At 38.6% G+C, this 21,895-nt stretch overlaps 1 protein-coding gene across 6 annotated transcripts in view; it reads right to left on the bottom strand.

Moving 5' to 3' along the window:
- Positions 1-21,438, bottom strand: part of SUMF1 (sulfatase modifying factor 1) — a 94,257-nt gene extending 72,819 nt beyond the window's left edge. For 4 of the 6 annotated variants that reach the window (XR_013449131.1, XM_036075547.2, XM_036075552.2 and 1 more), the window contains exons 1-2: positions 21,140-21,438; positions 2,705-2,878 (exon numbers count right to left, since the gene is read on the bottom strand). Coding sequence is in view for 5 of the 6 variants with exons in the window: in XM_036075547.2 (XP_035931440.1) it covers positions 2,705-2,878; positions 21,140-21,415 (450 nt within the window). In the remaining variant the exon portion in view is untranslated. The remainder of the gene's footprint in view (positions 1-2,704; positions 2,879-21,139) is intronic. The other 2 variants (XM_036075550.2, XM_078075848.1) reach the window with 2 other exon arrangements.
- Between the last annotated feature and the right edge of the window lie 457 nt (positions 21,439-21,895).

Genomic DNA, 21,895 nt, shown 5'->3' with positions numbered 1-21,895 from the left:
TCCTTCAATCTCATTGCTTTAATGACCAGCAGCATGCACTTCAAACGACCCTCACATCTGCACCTCCAGGCCAGTTCTGTCCTCACTAGATGGTATTAACTCCCTACTGGATCCCTGTAGTTCAGGCCTTACAAATACCTCAAACTCCTTTCACTGATCGGAGCTTGTCATCTTTTCTTCACTCCTGTTCTTCATCTTTCCCTTGTGGGAAAGTGCCTAAGCACCTAAACCATCCCTTCATCCAATGAACAAGTTTCAAACATGCCCTGTTTGGGTACCCACCCTTGTTCTGTGCCTGAGTATGAACTAAATGACAGAGATATGAGGTCAATATTAAATAAGCACAGTCCCTGTCTTAATAGCACTTACATGTGGGGGCACAGACAAAACTCAAGTCAAAGAAAGGATGGAAGAAAATAATTACAACTTTACTTGACCTTGTAAGGTAAAGAATATCAAGAAAAGCCTCTTTTTAATAGAGTAGGGGAAAGGAAGTCTCCTTGAAAAGGGGCCATTAAGCTGAGATGACTCAGAATGAGAAGGAACCAGCCATAGTAAAAGGGAGATGGGCAAGGGGAGAAGGAAATTCCAAGTGGGGAAAAAAATATGAGCCGAGACCTCAAGCTGGAAAAGAATGCTGAGTTTTCAAGGAATAGAAACAAGACCAGCTGGGCTCGAACATGATAAGTGGAGTGTGATATAAAATGAAATTGGAGGGACAGAAAAAAACGGTAAAGTATCATAAAAATATGAACATTTATCCAAAGTAGGGGTTCTTAACACTTTTTGTGTCCTGGACCCTCCTGGCAGTATGATGAAGCTTAGGGGACTCCTTCTCAGAATGAAATGTTTAAATACACAAAACAAAATCAATATGATTACGAAGAAAAATTGTTATCTCAAAATACTAATAAAGTAAATTTGTAGTATAATAATATATACATGCTCTTTATTAATATATTAAATAAGATCTAATGGAAGGTCTCATAATTCTCATCATTTCTTTTTTTTTTTTTTTTTTTTTTATTTTATTTATTTATTTGACAGAGAGAGATAGCAAGAGCAGGAACACAAGCAGGGGGAGTGGGAGAGGGAGAAGCAGGCTCCCACCCCACCGAGCAGGGAGCCCAATGCAGCTCAATTCCAGGTCCCTGGGATCATGACCTGAGCCTTCCTGGGATCATGACCTAAAAGGAGCCGAAGACAGCTGCCTAACGACTGAGCCACCCAGGTACCCCCAATTATCATCATCTCTAAAGGAAGGATGAATGCAAACAATATTTCAAGATATCTACAACAACAATAATGTGACAAAAAAATGTTTGTGATTTCTACTGGTGACAAAGTTATAGGTACTGCTACTATTACTAGGGCTTGTCATCTGCCTCATCATCGAAGGAAATGCTAAACTTGAATGAAAGGGTAGTAAAAAGCCAGATGTCACTTTTCCTCATCCATGTTCCTGAATGCCCTAAATTCTGTTTATTCTATCTTCTTTATGGAGAACGCTAGTCTGACGGGAGCTTGTTCCCTTACAAGTCTTCTAACTTACATAGACTATTAAGGAAACTGATCTGAGAGGATCCTTATGAAACAAAAAGAAGAGGGACTTCTGCTTATAATAAACAGGTACAAAACAGAAAACACTTTGTATATTTTAGGAAATTCCAAAGAAATGCGATGCTGCAAAACCAAATTTGAGTATTTTTTTGCTTTCAGCATTTACTCTCAAATTACTTTTTTATTTAAAAGAAAAAAATGTTTTGGGCCTGGGTGGGAGGAAATAAAACAAGGATTCCACAAACTGAAGGCAAGGGTAAAGTCCTTTGGTGAAAGAAAATGGGAAGCCTAAAAAACAAGTATATTTTAGACACTTAGAGAAAATTTCATAAACTAAAAAGCCTCCTTATTCTTACTCACTTTTAGAAGAAACATCTACTTGCAGAACCTTGCTTTGGGATTCAGCGACCAGAGAATAACTTGGAATTGCTACAGGAGAGCTTATGAGTCATCGGGCATTGAAATAAAACCACAGGGGCACCTGGATAGCTCAGTCAGTTGGGTATCTGACTCTTGATTTCAGCTCAGGTCATAATCTCAGGGTCGTGAGATTGAGTCCCACATCGGGCTCTGCACTGAGCATGGAGCCTGCTTAAGATTCTCTCTCTCCCTCTCCCTCCAAGACCCCCCCCAACCACATGTTCTCTCTCTCTCTCTCTAAAACAAAAGAGAAAAGAAAAAAGAAAAAAAATCACAAAATTGAAAAGCTGTACTTCTCCATCTATTGCTTAATGAAATACGTAATGCTTCTTGAACAAACAAACTGCAATTTTTTGAGAGGGAAAAGTGGCCTGGTTTTAGATTCTATCTGCTATCTCAAAGAGCCTGAGAAGGCAGTGGCACTCTCTGGTATAGTAAAGCATTGATACAATATAGCATAATGGTTAGAAAAGAGGCCCTGGCATCTCACTGGCCAGGCTTGAATCCCAGCTCCACCACTAACTAGCTGTGCAACCCAGGGCAAACCACTTTTCTAATCCTCACTTCACTACCTGAAAAATAACCGGCCTCATGGGGTTGCTATGAGAACTGGATTTGATGAAAAATATATAAGCTCCTGAGCATAGTAGGGGGCACATAATAAAAAATGGTTAATCAACATTAGAAAAGAACAAGTTCTTCCTTCCCATCCCAACCCTATTACCTCTGTCAAATAGCCAGTTGAGTTCACAAATTTTTCAAATTCAGCATTACTGACTTCATAGGCATCCATGTAAAAGGCATCAATAGCAACTCTCCTGGCAGGTGCCTCCCCATCTTGCTTTATCTGAGGATCATCTGTGCCCATTGTAAACACTCCGGCGGGGATGAGGACCATCTGCAGTGAAAGGGGAGACAGGGAGTCATGCCATCACAGCCAAAGTGGACCTGTATAGAGGGCAGAGTGCCTAGCACACAGTAAGCACCCAACAGTTACTACATACCCACCACAGAAATCACTGCACAATCAGTAAAATCACTCCATGCTCCTATGAAAGTGAAGGACTGGTCTCAAAAAGAAGTGAAAATTCTTGGTACGCCTGGCTGGATCAGTTGGAAGAGCATGTGACTCTTGATCTACAGGTCACAAGTTCGAGCCCCACATTGTGTGGAGAGATAAATAAAAATGAAAAAAAAGAAAAAGAAGAAGAAATGAGGGGCGCCTGGGTGGCTCAGTCTGTTAAGCGTCTGCCTTTGGCTCAGATCATGATCCCAGGGTCCTGGGATCGAGCCCATATTGGGCTCCCTGCTCAGTGGGGATCCTGCTTCTCCCTCTCCCTCTGCTGCTCCCCCTGCCTGTGCTCTCTCTCGCTCTCGCTCCTGCTCTCTGTCAAATAAATAAAATCTTAAAAAAAAAAAAAAGAAATGAAAATTCTCTAGGCAAGTAGTTCTTTAGTCAAAAGTCTACTTGATACATGCCATGGAAACAGGTCAGGAGCAATAGTCACCACGCTGCTAATGGCTGGAGTGCAAAGGCAGGGAGATACTCCACTTCTTTATACATTTGAGTATGTTTTTCCTTTAATATGATCTCATTTCTTTTGAATTATTTTTAAAATCAAATGCAAAAATGCCACATATAATATTCTTAAAAACCACTGAGTGAATGTAGGTCTCCAATGAAATAGGAAAGACTTAAATCACTGAAATGGAATATCTAAGAAGTTTAATAAGGGACCATGTCTCGTCCTTATTATGTCCTTGTTCTTAATTGATTCCTTATTAAAACTCTAATTGCAATTACTTTGCTCCTATATATGTCTCACATAAACTCTAAACTCCAAGAGGCCACTGGACTGCCTTGTTCACATCTGTATTTCCAGCACTAAACACAGTGCCTAAGGATTGCACCAAAAATATTCAGTTAAGAAATGCAGGCCTATGCTCAACATCATGAATCATTAGGGAAATGTAAGTAAAAACTAAAAAGAGAGTCTACTTCATGCCCACTAGCATGGCTATAACCCAAAAGATTGACAATAACAAGTACTGACAAGGATGTAGAAATTGGAACCTTCAAACATTGCTGGTAGGAATGTAAAATGACGCAGCTGCTTTAGAAAACAGTCTCTTGGTTCTTCAAAAATCTAAATAAAGAGTCACCATATGACACAATTTCACTTCTATATGCCCAAGATAAATGAAAACAAATATCCATGTTCATAGCAACACAAATGTTCATAGCAACATTATTCAGAATAGTCAAAAAAGTGGAAACTCAAAAGTCCATCAAATGACAGATATACAAAATGTGGTATATCCATTAAATGGAATATTATTCAGCCATAAAAAGGAATGAAGTACCAATACATATTACAATATGGATGAACCTTGAAAACATTATGCTAAGTGAAATAATCTACTCACAAAAGGCCACATATTATATGATTCCATTCATATGAAATGCCCAGAACAGACAAATCCAAGGAGACATAAAGTAGATTAGCTGTTGCCAGGGGTGGGAGGGAAAAAGAAATGGGGAATGACTGCTAATGGATATGGGGTTTCTTTTTGGGGGTGATGGAATGTTCTGGAATTACTGATGATGATTGTGAAACCTTGTGAATGAACTGGGAAACACTGAATTGTTCAATTTATAAGGGTGAATATTATGGTATGTCATTCTATCTTAATTTAAAAAAAAAACACACACAATCATATCATCTGTCAGAAATATATTCTGCAGACACAGTATCTTACTTTCTAATCAGACAAGTGAAAAATCAATTCATTGACCTCCCAGCAGCATAAGAATTGTGAAGACTCTAATTCATAAAATAAGGGTTCAGATTGAGGAAGGAAAAAAAGGAAGCCAAAGAGAGATAACTAGTTGGAATAAAAAGAAAGAATGTGATTTAGCAATAACAGCAGAAGACCTAGTAAAACAAGATTAAAAGAAACGGAAAGTAGCAATCAACAATCATTGATTCCTACTTTCTATTTCCATTGACTCTCTTTGCTGGTGGTTGTCTTTAATTCTGTGCATATATTTCCCAATGAAAATGGAGCTCTTTTCATCTATGACATATGGGTAATAAATGTCTTATTTGTCCAATGTATTACCATTACTCCAAGAAATCATGCTTGACTACTCCTGTCCCCTAATCCCAGCATCACAGAGGTCACTCCATCTTACTGGATCTCTCCCTTCTTTCTATTCCCACGCAACTGCAGGAGTCTCACAACCAGTCACCCTGTCTCCAGTCTCATCCCGTCACATCCCTCCTTGCTCCTCTCTAAGCCATTTATCTTCTGTTCAGTCATTCATTCCGCAAATGTGTAAGCACCTACTGAACTTTCTGAAATGTCAGCCTTTGGTATCCAATGCAACTTATTACAGCTCTGTCTTTAACAGAAAAAGACTGGCAATAAACTAAATGTCTATCAGTAGTGGACGGGTTAAGTAAATTGTGGGCCATCCACACAACAGAAAATTAAACAGCCACAAGAAAAGGAAATATATGATATTTATAAATATATAGTAAACATAGTAGATTAATCACTTATAAAGCTAACATGAAGGTTAAGAGACAAAAGTAGTGAAAATAACTTATTAAAAGAATTAGTTAAGGGATAAGTAAGATGAAAAGATATAAAACTAGATATCAAAAACATGAAACATGGCAGCAGGGAGTAAAAATGTTAAGCCTTAGAATGCAATCAAACTTAAATTGCCTACTTAAAAATAGGCTCTTATAGATATAACTTGTTATGTGTAAACCTCATGGTAATCACAAAGGGAAAACCTATAGTAAATACACAAAAGATAAAGGAAAAGGAATATAAGCATACCATAAAGAAAGACATCAAACCACAAAGAAGGAGAGTAAGAGAATAAAAGAGGAACAGAGAGGAATAACCAAAAAAGCCAGAAAACAATGAACAAAATGGCAATAAGTACTTACCTATTTATAATTACTTTCAATGTAAATGGACTAAGTTCTCCAATCAAAAGACACAGAGTGGCTGAATAAATTAAAAAACAAGACCCATCTATATGCAATCTACAAGACACTCACTTGAAATGCACACAGAGACTGAAAGTGAGGGGAAGGAAAAAGATACTCCATGAAAATGGAAACCAACAGGAAGCTGGAGTAGCTATACTTATATCAGCAAAATCAACTTTAAAATAGAGACTACAATAAAACACAAGGAGCACTACATAATGATAAAGGGGCCAATCCAACAAGAGGATATAACATTTGTAAAAAATTTATGTAGTCAACATAGGAGCACCTAAATAAATAAACCAAATATTAACAGACCTAGAAGGAGAAACAGACAGCAACACAATAATAACTGGGGACTTCATATTCCACTTACATCAATGGATAGATCACCCAGACAGAAAATCAATAAGGAAACAGCAACCTTAAACAAAGTATTAGACCAGATGAACTTAACAGACATATACAGAACATCCCATCCAAAAGCAAAAGAAATACACATTCTTTTCAAGTGCACATGGAACACTCTCCAGGATAGATCACAGGTTAGGCCACAAAACAAGCTTAATAAATTTAAGAGGACTGAAATCGTATCAATCATCTTTTCCAAGCACAAATGATATGAAACTAGAAATCAATTCCATAAAGAAAACGGGAAAATTCACAGATACGTGAAAATTAAACAACATGTTACTAACCAATCAAGAGGCCAAAGAAGAAATCAAAAGTTACATAAAAAAATACCATGAGACAAATAAAAATGGAAATAAATCAAAATTTATGGGATGCAGCAAAAGAAATTCTAAGTTCAGAGCAATAAACACCTACCTTAAGAAACTGGTTCTTTGAAAAGATAAAAATGATAAATCTTTAGCTAGACTCACCAAGAAAAAGAGAGGATACTCAAAATCAGAAATGAAAAAGGAGATATTAGAAATGATGCCACTGAAATATAAAATATCATTAAGAAACCATGATGAATAATTATATGCCAAAAATTGGACAACCTAAAAGAAATGGAAAAATTTCTAGCAACATACAACCTACCAGACTGAATCATGAAGAAATAGAAAATCTGAACAGACTGATTACTACTAAGGAAATTGAATCAGTAATCAAAACTTCCCAAACAACAATAATCCAGAACCAGATGCCTTCCCTGGTGAATTCTACCAAAGACTCAAAGAAGAATTATAACCAATTCTTCTCAAACACTTCCAAAAAATTGAAGAGGAGGGAGTGCTTCCAAACTCATTTTATAAGGCCAGCATTATCCTAACACAGAAAGCAGACAGGATGCTGCAGGAATAAGAAATTATAGGCCAATATCTCTGATGAACATAGGTGCAAAATTCCTCAACAAAATATTAGCAAACTGAATTCAAAAATACATTAAAGGATTATATACCATGATCAAGTGGGATTTATTCCTGGGATGAAAGGCTGGTTCAATATCCACAAATCAGTCAATGTGATACACCATATTAACAAAATGTATGATAAAAATCATATGATCACCTCAATACATGCAAAAAAGCATTTGACAAAATTCAACATCCATTTATGATAAAAACTCTCAATAAAGTGGGTATAGACAGAATGTACCTCAACGTAATAAAGGCCATATATGACAAGCCTACAGCTAACATCATACTCAATGGTAAAAAGCTAAAAGCTTTTCCTTTAAGATCAGGAATAAGACAAGGATGCCCACTCTTGCCACTTTTATTTAATTTAATATTGGATGTTTTAGCCAGAGTAATTAGATGAGAAAAAGAAATTAAAGACATCCAAATTATAAAGGAAGAAGTAAAAATGTCACCATGTGCAGATGATATATATAGAAAACCCCAAAGACTCCACCAAAAAACTGTTAAACTAATAAACAAATTCCAGTAACACTGCAGGATACAAAAATCAATGCCAAAGAAACCTGTGACATTTCTATACATTAATAACCAACTATCAGAAAGACAAATTAAAACAATCTCATTTATAATTGCATCAAAAATAATAAAATATCTAGCAATAAATTTAACCAAGGGAGTGAAAGACCTGTACACTTAAAACAACACATTAAGGAAAGAAACTGAAGACAACACAAATCACTGGGAAGATATTTCATGCTCACGGATTGGAAGAATTAGTATTTTTAAAGCATCCTTATGATTCAGTGCAATTCCTATCAAAATTCCACTGGCATTTCTCACAGAAATAGAAGAAACAATCCTAAAATTTGTATGGAACCACAAGAGACCCTGAATAGCCAAAGCAATCTTGACAAAGAACAACAAGTCTATAGGCATTATGCTCCCTGATTTCAAACAATATTACAAAGCCAGAGCAATTAAAACAGTATGGCACTGGCATAAAAACAAACAATGACATGGAACAGAGAGCCCAGAAATAAACCCATGCATACATGGTCAGTAAGTTTACAACAGAAAGGCCAAGAATATCAAATGGAGAGAACAGTCTCTTCAATAAATAGTGTTGGAAAACTGGATAGCCACATTCAAAAGAATGAAACTAAACCACTATCTTATGCCATACACAAAAATTAACTCAAAATGGAATAAAAACCTGAACCTAAGACGTGAAACCATAAAATCCCATTAGCAGTAAGTTCCTTAACACAGGTGCTGGTGATGATTTTTTGAACCCAACACCAAAAGTAACAAAAGCATAAATGAGCAAGTGGGGCTATACCAAACTAAAAAGCTTCTGTACAGCGAAGGAAACTGTCAACAAAATAAAAAGGCAATCTAATGAATGGTAGAAATTTTTTGCAAATCATATATCTGATGAGGAGTTAATATTCACAATATATAAAGAACTCATAAACTCAACAGCAAAAAAGAAAAACTCTCATTAAAAAATGGGCAGAAGATCTGAATAGACATTTTTCCAAAGAAAACATACAGTCAAAAGGTACATGAAAGGATGTACAACATCATTATCATCACAGAAATGCAAATCAAAACCACAATGAGATAGCACCTCACACCTGTTAGAATGGCTATTACCAATATGCCCCACATCTGTTACAATGGCTACTATCAATAAGACAAGAGATAACAGGAATTGGCAAGAATGTGGTTAAAAGAAACCCATGTGCACTGTTAGTGGAAATGTAAATTGGTGCAAGCACAATGGAATACAGTATGGAGCCTCCTCAAAAAGTTAAAAAATATTACTTAAAGAACTACCACATAATTTAGCAAGTTCACTACTGGGTACTTACTAAAACACTAATTCAAAAAGATGTATGCACCTCAATGTTCAATGTAGCACTATTTACAATAGCCAAGACATGGGAACAACCTAAGTGTCCATGACTGGATGAACACATGAAGCAATTGTGGTATGGGGGGCCTGGGTGGCTCAGTTGGTTAAGCATCTGCCTTCAGCTCAGGTCATGATCCTGGGGTCCTGGGATCAAGGCCATCAGGCTCCCTGCACAGTGGGGAGTCTGCTTCTCCCTCTCCCTCTGCCCCTCCCCCCTCGTGCTCTCTCCCTCTCTCTCAAATAATAAATAAAATCTTTAAAAAAAAAATTGTGGAACCTCCATACTGTTTTCCAGAGTGGCTGCACCAGCTTGCATTCCCACCAACAGTGTAGGAGGGTTCCCCTTTCTCCACATCCCCGCCAACATCTGTCATTTCCTGACTTGTTAATTTTAGCCATTCTGACTGGTGTGAGGTGGTATCTCATTGAGGTTTTGATTTGGATTTCCCTGATGCCGAGTGATATTGAGCTCTTTTTCATGTGTCTGTTGGCCATTTGGATGTCTTCTTTGGACAAATGTCTGTTCATGTCTTCTGCCCATTTCTTGATTGGATTCTTTGTTCTTTGGGTGTTGAGTTTGATAAGTTCTTTATAGATTTTGGATATTAGCCCTTTATCTGATATGTCATTTGCAAATATCTTCTCCCATTCTGTCGGTTGTCTTTTGGTTTTGTTGTATATAAGTATGTATGCATGTGTGTATATAAATATATGTCCTCTTATATCATATGCATCATACATATATCATTCAGCCATAAAAAAGAGTGAAATCTTGCCATTTGCAACATGGATGGATCTTGAGGGCACTATGCTAAGTAAAGTAAGTCAGAGAAAGACAAACAACATATGATCTCTGTTCTATGTGGAATCTAAACAAACAAAAACCAAGCTCATAGATACAAAGAACAGATTGGTGGTTGCCACAGGCAGGGGTGGGGGGGTAAAAAAAAAAGTGGTCAATTACACCTCAATAAAAAGAAATTTTTTTAATAAAAAAAATTTTAAAAAAGATTGGTCAGTTCCACAAAGGCATGGCTTTTTATTTCTCTAAAAAATACTGTGTACTTTTTGTCAGTTCTAGGAATCAGGTGGAGACCCAAGTTAACCAGTACAGTATTTCAAATTTATTCTAGTGATGCTTTTAGTGCATCTTACAGATCACTGCTTAGAAAATTCAGAGCATGTGGCTGTTTGTTACTGTTCTTGTTTTAGGAGGAGAATGGAAACACCTTTACTACACCACCTAAACCCTAAATCTTTTTTAGTTACAACAAATATTTTAAAAAGCGTTAAATATATTGCTTAATAAATTGTAAGTTAAAGATCCTTATAAGCCACCCTCCAGGAAATACCTTGCCAATCACTCCAAAAGCCCTTCCTATGCCCATCTTGAACACAAATCCTCCCCCTCACCACAGAGAAAAACCACTGTCCCAACTTTTAACTTATTTTTAAGATATAATTGATATATGACATTATTTAGTTCCAGGTATACAACATAATGATTCAATATTTGTATATATTATGAAACGATCAACACAAGTCAACATTCACTACCACAGTTAAATTGTTTTCTTGTGATAAGAACTTTTTAAAATTATTTTATTATTATTAACTTATAATGTATTATTTGTTTGAGGGGTACAGGTCTGTGATTCATCAGTCTTACACAATTCACAGCACTCACCATAGCACATACCCTCCCCAATGTTGTGATAAGAACTTCTAAGATCTCTTTTAGCAACTTCCAAATGCATAATATAGTATTAACTATAGTCACCATACTGTACTATCCTGACTTTTATATACAATGTTACCTTATTTTATTTGCACTTTAATTATTTAACTATGCATCCCTAAACATTATAGTCTTTATGGTTTTTCTTTTTTTTGTAAAATATGGCATTTAGGAATCTAAATCTATAGGTTCCCCCTTTATCTCTTTTTCCCCCTTGCAATTTATTTGTTGAAGAAACTGGGTCATTTGTCTAAGAGAGATTCCCGGAGTCAAGATTTTTGTTGATTGCAACCTTATAATGTAGTTTATTTATCATTATCCCCTGTCCTCTGTACCTCTTGAAAATTGATAGCTGAATCTAGAGGCTTTAACAGATTCAGGTTTGATTTGGGGGGAGTAAGACTCCTCTGTAGGTGGTGTTGTCTTCCTCATTAAGAAGCACAGAGTGGGGACACCTGGGTGGCTCAGTCGGTTGGGCGTCTGCCTTCAGCTCAGGTCATGATCCCAGGGTCCTGGGATCGAGTCCCGCATTGGGCTCCCTGCTCCGCGGAGAGCCTGCTTCTCCCTCTGCCTCTGTCTCTCTCTCTCTCTCTCTCTGTCTCTCATGAATAAATAAACAAAATCTTTAAAAAAAAAAAAAAAAAAGACGCACAGAGTGTATGGGTTACTGTCTTTTCTGTTGCTACCAGCCATCAAGGTTCAATTCATCAGGGGTTGCAAAATGATATTCCAATTCTATCATATCTTCTTTATTTATTGTTGAAATGTTTCTATAAAGAGAAATTCCCCTACTCAGTTATTTAGCTACTCCGTGTTATATTTATGGGAAAGGCAAGATAAATTCTTGACTTTTTCCCCTTATTTACCAGCTTTCAAAATAAAGAGCCGGTTCCCAAGAATAATCCCAAGATGACGAAAACAAAACAAAAAATAAAACTGGGAAAGGGGTCAGGCTGTGTGCTATCTCCATATCTGGCAAAACACTGGATCTGCAAAAAGTGTTACCAAAACCAAAGGAAAGGTATTAATACAGGGCAGCGTCTGATGAGACTTCTTACTAGAACAATGCTGTCCTGGGCGCCTGGGTGGCTCAGTCGTTAAGCGTCTGCCTTCGGCTCAGGTCATGATCCCAGAGTCCTGGGATCGAGTCCCACATCGGGCTCCCTGCTCAGCGGGAAGCCTGCTTCTCCCTCTCCCACTCCCCCTGCTTGTGTTCCTGCTCTTGCTGTCTCTCTGTCAAATAAATAAATAAAATCTTTAAAAAAAAAAAAAAAAAAAAGAACAATGCTGTCCTTCATTACCCCCAATCACTGTGGTTGCTAACCACTATCAGGACTCCCAGAATTCCATAAGCCTTCAAGATCTTTCCAATAAGTCATAATATGCTTGAGTTAGCAAGAAGGAATTCATGGTAGTTGCCTTCAGTACACTTCATTTGATGCAGCATCCAGAATACACAGTAGGGAGAACTCTCACCAGAAGCAGATAAATTAGGGGAGGGAGGCTGTGTACATTTCCAGAAATGCCAGTGACTAGAAAATCTCTGCTTTTATGATATAACCAATTCCATGTCCTGATTTATCTAAATTTTAAAAATTTCTTTCCAGTATTATGCTAAATCTTCTTCCCCGTCACACGTTAATCAGTAAGAGATTATAAAACTAAAATAGGTCACTTGTGACTAGTGAAATAGATTTCACTGAACTTCTGAGACAGGAACCAAACTGCAAAGAGTTGGAGTGAGAAGGCAGAAGTATAAGTAGTTGGTGAAATAGGAGAGAAATGACCTGCTAATTTGAGGGAGTGACCAATCTCAGAGAATGATTTATTTTATTTTATTTTATTTATTATTTTTGTTTTAGAGAGAGATCGTGAGTGGGGATGGGCAGAGGGAGAGAGAGAATCTTAAGCAGGCTCCACCCCCAGCACGGAAAACAGACACTTTTAATAAATTAATATGGAGAGATCTTGCCAAGACAAAGAACTAAAGTGAACAAAGCAAGGTGTACCACAGTAAGCATGGTGTGCTACCATTTGTGTGAAAAGGAGGTGGGAGAAGAATAGAGATTCACATATTTTTGTATTTGCTTATATTTGCAGAACAGAGCTCCAGGAAGACATGTCAGAAACTCGTGTGGTGGTTATTTGAGAGGAAGGATATCAGGTAAGTATAAAATTTTTCACTACACACCCTTCTATAATTTTTTCTAAACCATGTAAATATACTGTCTGTTCAAAAAATAAACAATAAAATAAAGTGTCAATCTGATCATACCACTTTCCTACTTAAATTCCTTAGGCATCCCCATCACCTTTCAGGGTAAAATAAAATATCTAACCATCAAAGCCTAATCTCTCACCGTCTCCCTCGTGATGCGTCCCACCTACACTTTGTCTGTAAATAGTCAATATTCAAGATCACCTCCTCTAGGCCTTTACTGCCTGCATTTCCCTCCTCTCGCTGGGTCATATGCCCCTCATTTGGGTTCCTCTGACAAATACCTCTATCTATCCTAACAACTGACACACACGTATTTTAATGACGGGTTTTCACCTCCCCTAGATCCTAGGCTCTTTGGGATTCACAGATATTTTTCATTTCTATATCCCCAGTGCCTAGCATGGTGCATAGTTCAGGATAGACACTCAAAAAAAAAATCTTTATTGACTGAATGAGTGAGATCATGAATATGATGAGGAATTTGCCACTTGAGTTATTCGTAATTGTAAAAATTCTTGTTCTAACACAGTCCCAGACACGGATAGCATGTTTGCATTGTAGTGAAACCTGCTTAAGACTGTGCAAGGACTGAACTAGGTACACATTATTCTGATTATCCTCCAAATGTCTGAGACACAAGGTTCCTCAGTCCTTAGAAGTCAGAATTTTAAGCAGCTCTGCAGAGAAGCAGAAACATAGAAGACTTCAGACAAAAGCTCCAAGTGTAGTTTTAAAATGATTATTAAAATGATCTAATATGAGGTTTCCTAAAGGATTTAAAGTTAAAAAAAGCTTTCCAGCAGCAGACAAGTAGGTCCTACTCTGAGAACAGGTGTTCAGCCCTCGGCGTAAAGAGAAGACACACAGGAAGCTGTGCCCATTATGCCTAATAAAGTTTTACAATCACCTCATTTTGTTTATCCTCTTCTCCCTCGAGGTGAGTACCAACAACACTAACACAATCACAACTTCCACTGTGGACTCCTGGCCTGGTTTTTTCCTTCTTCTTTCACTACCCATCAGAGATAACCAACACTGAATAAGCCAAGTTTCCGTTCTGGAGGCTATAGATAAAAATACCCTGCATTGTTCCGAGTGGATCATAATTTCCAATTTACACGAATGAAATGAAGTTTTCTGTCCTACAAATGTAAAATGTTGTTCTAGTGAAATCCAGAGCATTAAGTGTTTCACTCTACAGGACCCTAAACCACATAAAAAGAACCATTTTAATCAAGTCTTCACTTAAGTTCCAGATTCAAACAATGCATTCCTCGTTGAAAGTAAGTTAAAACCCCCTTTGCTACACCACGGTTTGTGCCATTGCCACGCCAGTCAAAAGTACGTAAGTCAAGGTGACTCTATTGCCATTAGAACCATATTTGGGGGGTGCCTGGGTGGCTCCATGGGTTAAGTGTCCAACTTGTGACTTCAGGTCAGGCCATGATCTTACGGGTTGTGGGATCAGCAGAGTCTGCTTGGGATTCTCTCTCCCTCTGCTCCTCCCCCATGCAGTGCACTCCCTCTCTCTTTCAAATAAATAAATCTTTAAAAAAGAGAGAGAGAGAGAACCATATTTGGGCTACACACTCCAGGCAGGTGCAGTGGGCATGTATTCCTTGTGCCCACCCAGCCCTCATCCCTTCCTGTTCTTGTCAGAACTGACATCCCTTTGAAAACCATTTGTTCAACCCTCTATATGGCTCAGGTAGAGCTGATGACTCTACTCCACCTACTGTGACTCAGGCATGGCCAACTGTGGCATTCTTTTGACCACAGAGATGTTTAAATTAGAGATAGGCCCATCATCCAGTCAAAGTTAATCTTAAAACCGGCTGGAGCTATGAGAAAAGGGATACTCTCTCTTCCAGCTACTTCCTCAGTAGAAACAGAGACACTTTCAGTGCCTGAAAATGGAGCAAATACAGAAAAAAGAAGAGCCAGGAGATAGTCAAAAAGGAAGACCTGCCTGAGGCCTTGGAACCAGCTGTGTCTGGGGCCATATCTACTCTTGAACTTCCCCACTATGAGAGCCCATGAATGTCCTCTCCCACTTTGTTTCTGCTTAAGCCAGTTTTGTGTTTTCTTTCACTTGCTACTGTGATATTTTTGTCTTATATACAAAAATGAGATAAGCTTATATGAATACTTTTGTGCAGTTCTTCTCCCTTTTCCTTCTTTTCTCTCCTTAAGTCTAATGTAATACATTAAAGGCTCAGGACAAAGTGGGGTGAACAAGAGAATCATGATCTCTGGATCTACCCACAAACTGCTGCTTTAGTCGTCTGTACAAGGCTTATCTATCTATACCATTCTCTTACTCTACTGCCCTCAAAGACAGACACTAATTGTAGATGGAATAGCATTAAAGTTCCTTCAAGCCCTGGGATTTATGATTCTATTAAGCCTCGGTTGCCTTACCTGTAAATGGGGGATAATACCTGTTACTGGATTCTTAGGAGGATGAGATAGAGCAAAAGAATATTTTACAAAGGTTTCTTTAGAAAGTATGGGATACCCTTTACTCCCACAGCAGTTTCTCAATATTGTATCCACCAAAAAAAGGTAACAGATCATTCAAGAAACTGTTAGAGAATGGTTAAAATGTGTAAGACACTGGGCTAGTGGGGGGGGGGGGGGGGTGGATACAGAGATTTAAAAAGGTCTAAAACTGCTTCCCCTGTAGAGTATCAGACAACTATACATATAACACCAAAGAGAATATACAAATTTCCTTCAGACAACAGTAAAATGTTGTGGAAATTTAGAGGAAAGAAAAACCACTTCTTCTTGGATGAAAGGTTTCATGGAAGAGATGGCATTCAATTCAATCGTGCCTTGACACTTGGGTAAGCATTACCTGATCAGAAACATTCTCAGATAGGAAATCAGGACTGAAATTACCCATACATACAGAGACAGTGCGTACAATTTAACCACCCCATGATTCTAAAAGCCCTTCAAGCAACTGTTTTCAAAGACAAATGGAGATTAAAACATTTTGCTACCTTGTACAAAATAAGCTGTGCAGAAATTGTTAGGATAATTTTCTCATTGAGAATTATACATATTTTTAACTAGAAGGAACTTGAGTAAAATTTTAAAATATCTAAATTGTTTCCCATACAATTTTTACTGCTGTAACTTTCCAGTGAAACTGTAAATTCCCTGAGGGTAAAGCCCAGGGCTATTTATTTTTGTGTGTGTGTGTCTCTCATCTTGCCAAGTGCTCATTAAATGAATTAAAATACAAAAAAAGACTCACAGTCATAAAGTGTTACATTAAAAAGTGTGAAAAATGTCACCCCCAGAAACCTTAAATTACTAACATTACCCAGAACACATCACACACTTGTACAACGCTTTGTGCCCATGCTATTCCCCTTTTTGGAATCTCCTTCAATCTCTCCTTCTATCCCTAGCTTCTGAAAATGTCCCCTTCAAGCCCCAGCTCTAATGTGACCTTTTCTTTGAAGCACTTCCTAATTTGTACAGGAAGAATGAATCATTTTTTCCTCTCCAAGTGCTTTGTACATACTCCTCCTATAGTATTGTCACTATGGAAAAATGATGCTTACAGGTCATTATGCATGGAGGGGAAAGGAGACGGGGGAGAGAGAGACAGAGAGAGAGGAAGGCAGGAGGAGGGAGAGAGAGGGAGGGAGGAGGAGGAAGGAAGGGAGGGAGGGACACATACCCAGAGAGAGTATACCCCTACCAGAGGGAAATGGTAAATGCCTTGAGGGTAGGGCATACGTCTTTTTCTTTTCCTTATGCGCAAGACATAGGAAACTGTTATAAAATTTGTATACCAAATAAACATCTGTTGAACTAAATAAACAGAAAACAAACTAAAAATTAGATTTAATATAACCCCAATCCAAATCTCAGAAAGTTATTTTACGGATATCAACAAACTGATTCTAAACATACATGAACAGGCAAAAGACCCAGAATGGCCAAAGACAATACTCAAGGGGAAAAACAAAGTTAGAGGACTGATGCTACCCAACTTGAAGAGTTAATGTAAACTTAACAGTAATTAAGACAGTGGGTACTGGTGACAGTACAAAGAGATCAATGAAACAGCACAGAAAGCCCAGAAAAAGACCTCCATATATATAATCAACTGATCTTTGACAAAGGTGCTAAGGCAATACAGTAGAGCAAAGACCGTCTCTTCAACAAATGGTGCCGGAACAAGTGGATATCCACATACATACATACATACATACATAATAGACACAGACCTTCCACCCTTCACAAAAATTAACTCAAAATGGATCACAGACCCAAATGTAAAATGCAAAACTGTAAAACTCTTAGAAGACAACATAGGAGAAGACCTAGGTGACAATGGGTATGGTGATGACTTTTTACATACAATATCAAAGGCACCATCCACAAAAGAAATTGCCAAACGAGGCTTCATTAAAATTAAAAATTTCTGCTCTTCAAAAGATAATGTCAAGAGAATGAGGCGGTAAGTCACAGACTGAGAGAAATTTGCAGATGACACATCCGTTATCCAAAACAGGGGAAATCGGAGAGGGAGACGAACCATGAGACTATGGACTCTGAGAAACAAACTGAGGGTTCTAGAGGGGAGGGGGGAGGGGGGATTGGGTAGCCCGGTGATGGGTATTAAGGAGGGTACGTACTGCATGGAGCACAGGGTGTTATACGCAAACAATGAATCATGGAACACTACATCAAAAACTAATGATGCAATGTATGGTGATTAAAAGAACTCTTAAAACTCAACAGTAAGAAACCAAAACAATCTGATTTAAAAATGGGCCAAAGACCTTAACAGATACCTCACCAAAGATATACAGATGGCAAAAATGCTCCTCGTATGTCAAGCAAAAAATGCAAACTAAAACAACAGTGAGAAGCCACTACACACCTTAGAAGGGCCAAAATCTGGAACAGTGACAACACCAAATGCTGGTGAGGGTGTGGAGCAACAGGAACTCTCATACATTGCTAGTAGGAATGCAAAATGGTACAGCTACTTTGGAAGACAGTTTTGCAGTTTCTTAGAAAACTAAGCATACCCTTGCCATGTTACAGCAATTGTGCTCCTTGGTATTTATGAAAATATTTGGCACTTATCCAAATATCCATACACAAATCTGCACACAGGTGATTATAGCAGCTTTATTCCTAACTGCCAAAACTTAGAAGCAAGCAAGATGCCCTTCAGTAGGTGAACAGATAAACTGTGGCACATCCAGACAATGGATATTATTCAGAGCTAAAAAGAAATTAGCTATTAAGCTATGAAAAGACATGGAAGAATCTTAAATGCACATTACCAAGGAAAGAAGCCAATTTGAAAAGGCTACATAGTGTATGATTCCAACTCTGACATTCCAGAAAAGGCAAAACTATGGACACAATAAAAAGATCAGACAGGGGTGCCTGGGTGGTTCAGTCAGTTAAGCGTCTGACTTTTGATTTCGGCTCAGGTCACGATCTCAGGGTTGTGAGATCAGCCGTGCTTCAGGCTCCACGCTCAATGAGGAGTCTGCCCCTCCTCCAGCAATCCAGCACGCTCATGCTCTCTCTCTCCAAAATATATTAAAAAAAAAAAAAAAGATTAGACATTGCCAGTGGGGACGAGGAGGAGGAATGAATTGAGGGACACAAAGGATTTTTAGGGGAATGAAAATACTACACTATACAATACTATATGATATTATAATGATGGATATACATCATTATACATTTGTCCAAATTACAGAATGTATAACACCGAGAGTGAACCCTAAGAAAAACTATGGACTTTGGTAATTATGATGCATTAACGTAGACTCATCAATTGTAACAAATGTACCATTCAGGTGGAAGATATTGATAATGGTGGAGGCTGTGCATTGTGTAGGGGCTGGGGTATTATGGGAAATCTCTGTACCTTCCTCTCAATTTTGTTGTGAACCTAAAAATCCTCTAAAAAATTAAGTCTTAAGAAAAAAGAAAAATTGTTTTAAAGATTAAGGGAAAAAAGCGCTATCACTACAACCATGCACCTCTCCTGTAAATTGAACTTCTTGAATTCAGAATAAATGGCTAAGTGTCAGAATTAGACCAAAGTCATCTACACATGAACCAAAATACTTGAAACCAAGGAAATCAGAGAGATAAAGAACTGCCTCCTATGAAGTCTTTTGTCTCAACAACAAGACTACTTCAGGTTCAATCATTAAGTTGAGTCCTTGAAGGCTTGTGAACTGTGTTCTCAGCAACTGCTAGTTTCCTAATAGCATAGGATGCCTCCAAACATTATAGAAAGTGAATTCAAGTGAAAATGAGCATAAAATAAAAACATGTATGGAAGGGAGGGAGGGAGGGAGGAAATGCAAGAACTGGTCAAAAATGACCTATACAATACCTAGTCCTGACACAAAACCACTCTGAAGAAATGGAAAAAATGTATATCTTATAAATGTAATTTAAAAGATACTGGCAAAATAAATAAATAAATAGATAAAAATAAAAAAATAAAAGATACTGGCACCCATATCTCATTCTGAAATCAAAAGGAAGTTACAGCATTTAAAATGCAGAATGTTCTGTACTAGCCAGAAGGTTCTAGGGAAAAATTTGATACAGATCAATGTGTAAATGCAGTAAGACAGCTACCCTGTTAGTTACAAAGCAGATAAAAAAGACATAGAGCTTTCTCTTTTGAAGGAAGGAGGAACTGATTATCAAATACCAGGAAAGGTAGAAAGGAATTAAAATCATGTATGGCCAATACACACTACAACAATAACCAGGGCTCCCACCACACAAAAGATAAACACTAATAATGCAGCGCATCCTCTAAGGAACAGGAAAATTCAAAAGGCCAAAAATTACACAAAATGGAGAATCAAGGAGAAGCCCAGCCACCAGCTCCCTAACACTATACCAAAGACAAAAAGTTATGGTCTTAACCCCTACCACCCTGACTCCCTACTTAGGGAAAGACACCTGAGACAAGTATCTTTGGTAATTGTAATGTCAGAGTAAAGAGCTACTCTGGTGGCAGCATATGGAAATACTTCAGGGGAAGAAAAAGAAAGAAGTCAGGTAAGGCCTGCTGGAGGACATTACCTCTCACCTAAGTCCTGAATATTGTTGAGAATTAAACCATGGGAAAGAAAACTGGGATTAAAAAAATAAGGAAAGAATGTACTCGGTACACAAGAAGGAGCACTAGTTTAGGAGTCAAACATCTGAGTTCTAGTCCCCCTAAGTTATTTCCACAACCATACCAATATGCAAAGTACCTGGAAAGAATGAAGTAATCGTTATTACTGATGTTATTATTTATGTATGCTAACAGCACTTCCATGCACCATGAGAGGCACAGATAAATAGCACTAAAAAAGCAACTACAGTTGACTTGGTCCTTCCTGTGTGCTATAGTACTAAGGATAGCAAGATAAATGGGACAAGTTCTTGCCCTCAAAAAACAGAGTCTACTAGAAGAGCCCATCGATGAAATACAACAATCTTGACACAGAGATCCACTGTCCTGATTTCTTCACAGTTAAGACAGGAACCCAAGACTAACGAATCTATCGGCCTTAAAATTAAAAGCCCGAGAACCTCATGAGGAAGACAGGCTGGAGTGAGGAGGAAATAAGGAGTAAGAGGTAAGAAAAAGAGGGTCAACTGTCCTCAAACCAAACTCCCTAATTCGCAGGATTAAGTTGAGCCCCAAGATCCCGCCGACTTGGGGGGCAAAGAGGGGAGAGGAACTCTTCGTCAAGTCGGATCAACACGTGCCCAATCTGGGGTGTGGTTATAATCTTTACTTGCCTTCCTGCAAACCCCTTGCCTTGCCCATCCCAACCCTGTCCAAGAACTCCGCGGACCCCACCCGCCTTCACGGAATCGGGAGAGCACCTTGGTGGGCGCGAGCGGCCGCTCTCCCGGAACCTGGCCGGGGGCGTTCGCTTCCCGCGAGTATCGGTGCGCGGCCGCCGAGCTGCCATGGTCCCCGCGCCGCTGGGGAGTGCCACAACCGCAGGAGCCCGCGAGGGAAGCCGCGCCCCCGCCCACGCCCGTACTGGCCTCTTCGCCCCCAGCCGCTTCGCCGGGCAGCAAGAGCAGCGGCAGCAAAAGGACGAGACCGAGCCGGGCGCAGCACCCACCAACCGGCCCTACTGAGGGCGCAGCCATGTTGGTCCGCGAGCCATGTGACCCCCCCCAGGTCACGTGGCCCCGCCCTCCTTAAAGGGGCCAACCTTGGGTTGATTTTTGAGGTGTCCTCAGAGTAGCTCTCTTCAATTTTTTCTAGGTACCTCTCCTTTGGAGCACCCCTCCTTGGCTCCGCTGACTTTAAAACACAAAACCCTACAAAATTCAAGGATTTCCAGCTGACTATGAGTCCCATTTTTATTTCTTGGTTGAAAAATGATAATCAAATTTGTTAAACATTTGCTAACTGCTAGGCAGTGTGCTAAGCACTTAACTTTTTGAAATCTCATTAAACCTCACAAGAACCCTGTAATATTGGGTTCACCAAGCAATAAAATGACTTGCCCAAGGTTACCTAGCAAATAAGTGTCAAAAACGAGATTTAAAGCCAGGGAATCTAACTGAAAACCTGAGTTTGGCCATTATGCTGTACTGTAGGCAATTAAATAAGTTTGCCTTAAC

The sequence above is a fragment of the Halichoerus grypus genome, chromosome 1 (assembly GCF_964656455.1).
Source record: "Halichoerus grypus chromosome 1, mHalGry1.hap1.1, whole genome shotgun sequence".
Taxonomy (NCBI): domain Eukaryota; kingdom Metazoa; phylum Chordata; class Mammalia; order Carnivora; family Phocidae; genus Halichoerus; species Halichoerus grypus.
This window is presented reverse-complemented; position numbering and strand designations above follow the sequence as displayed.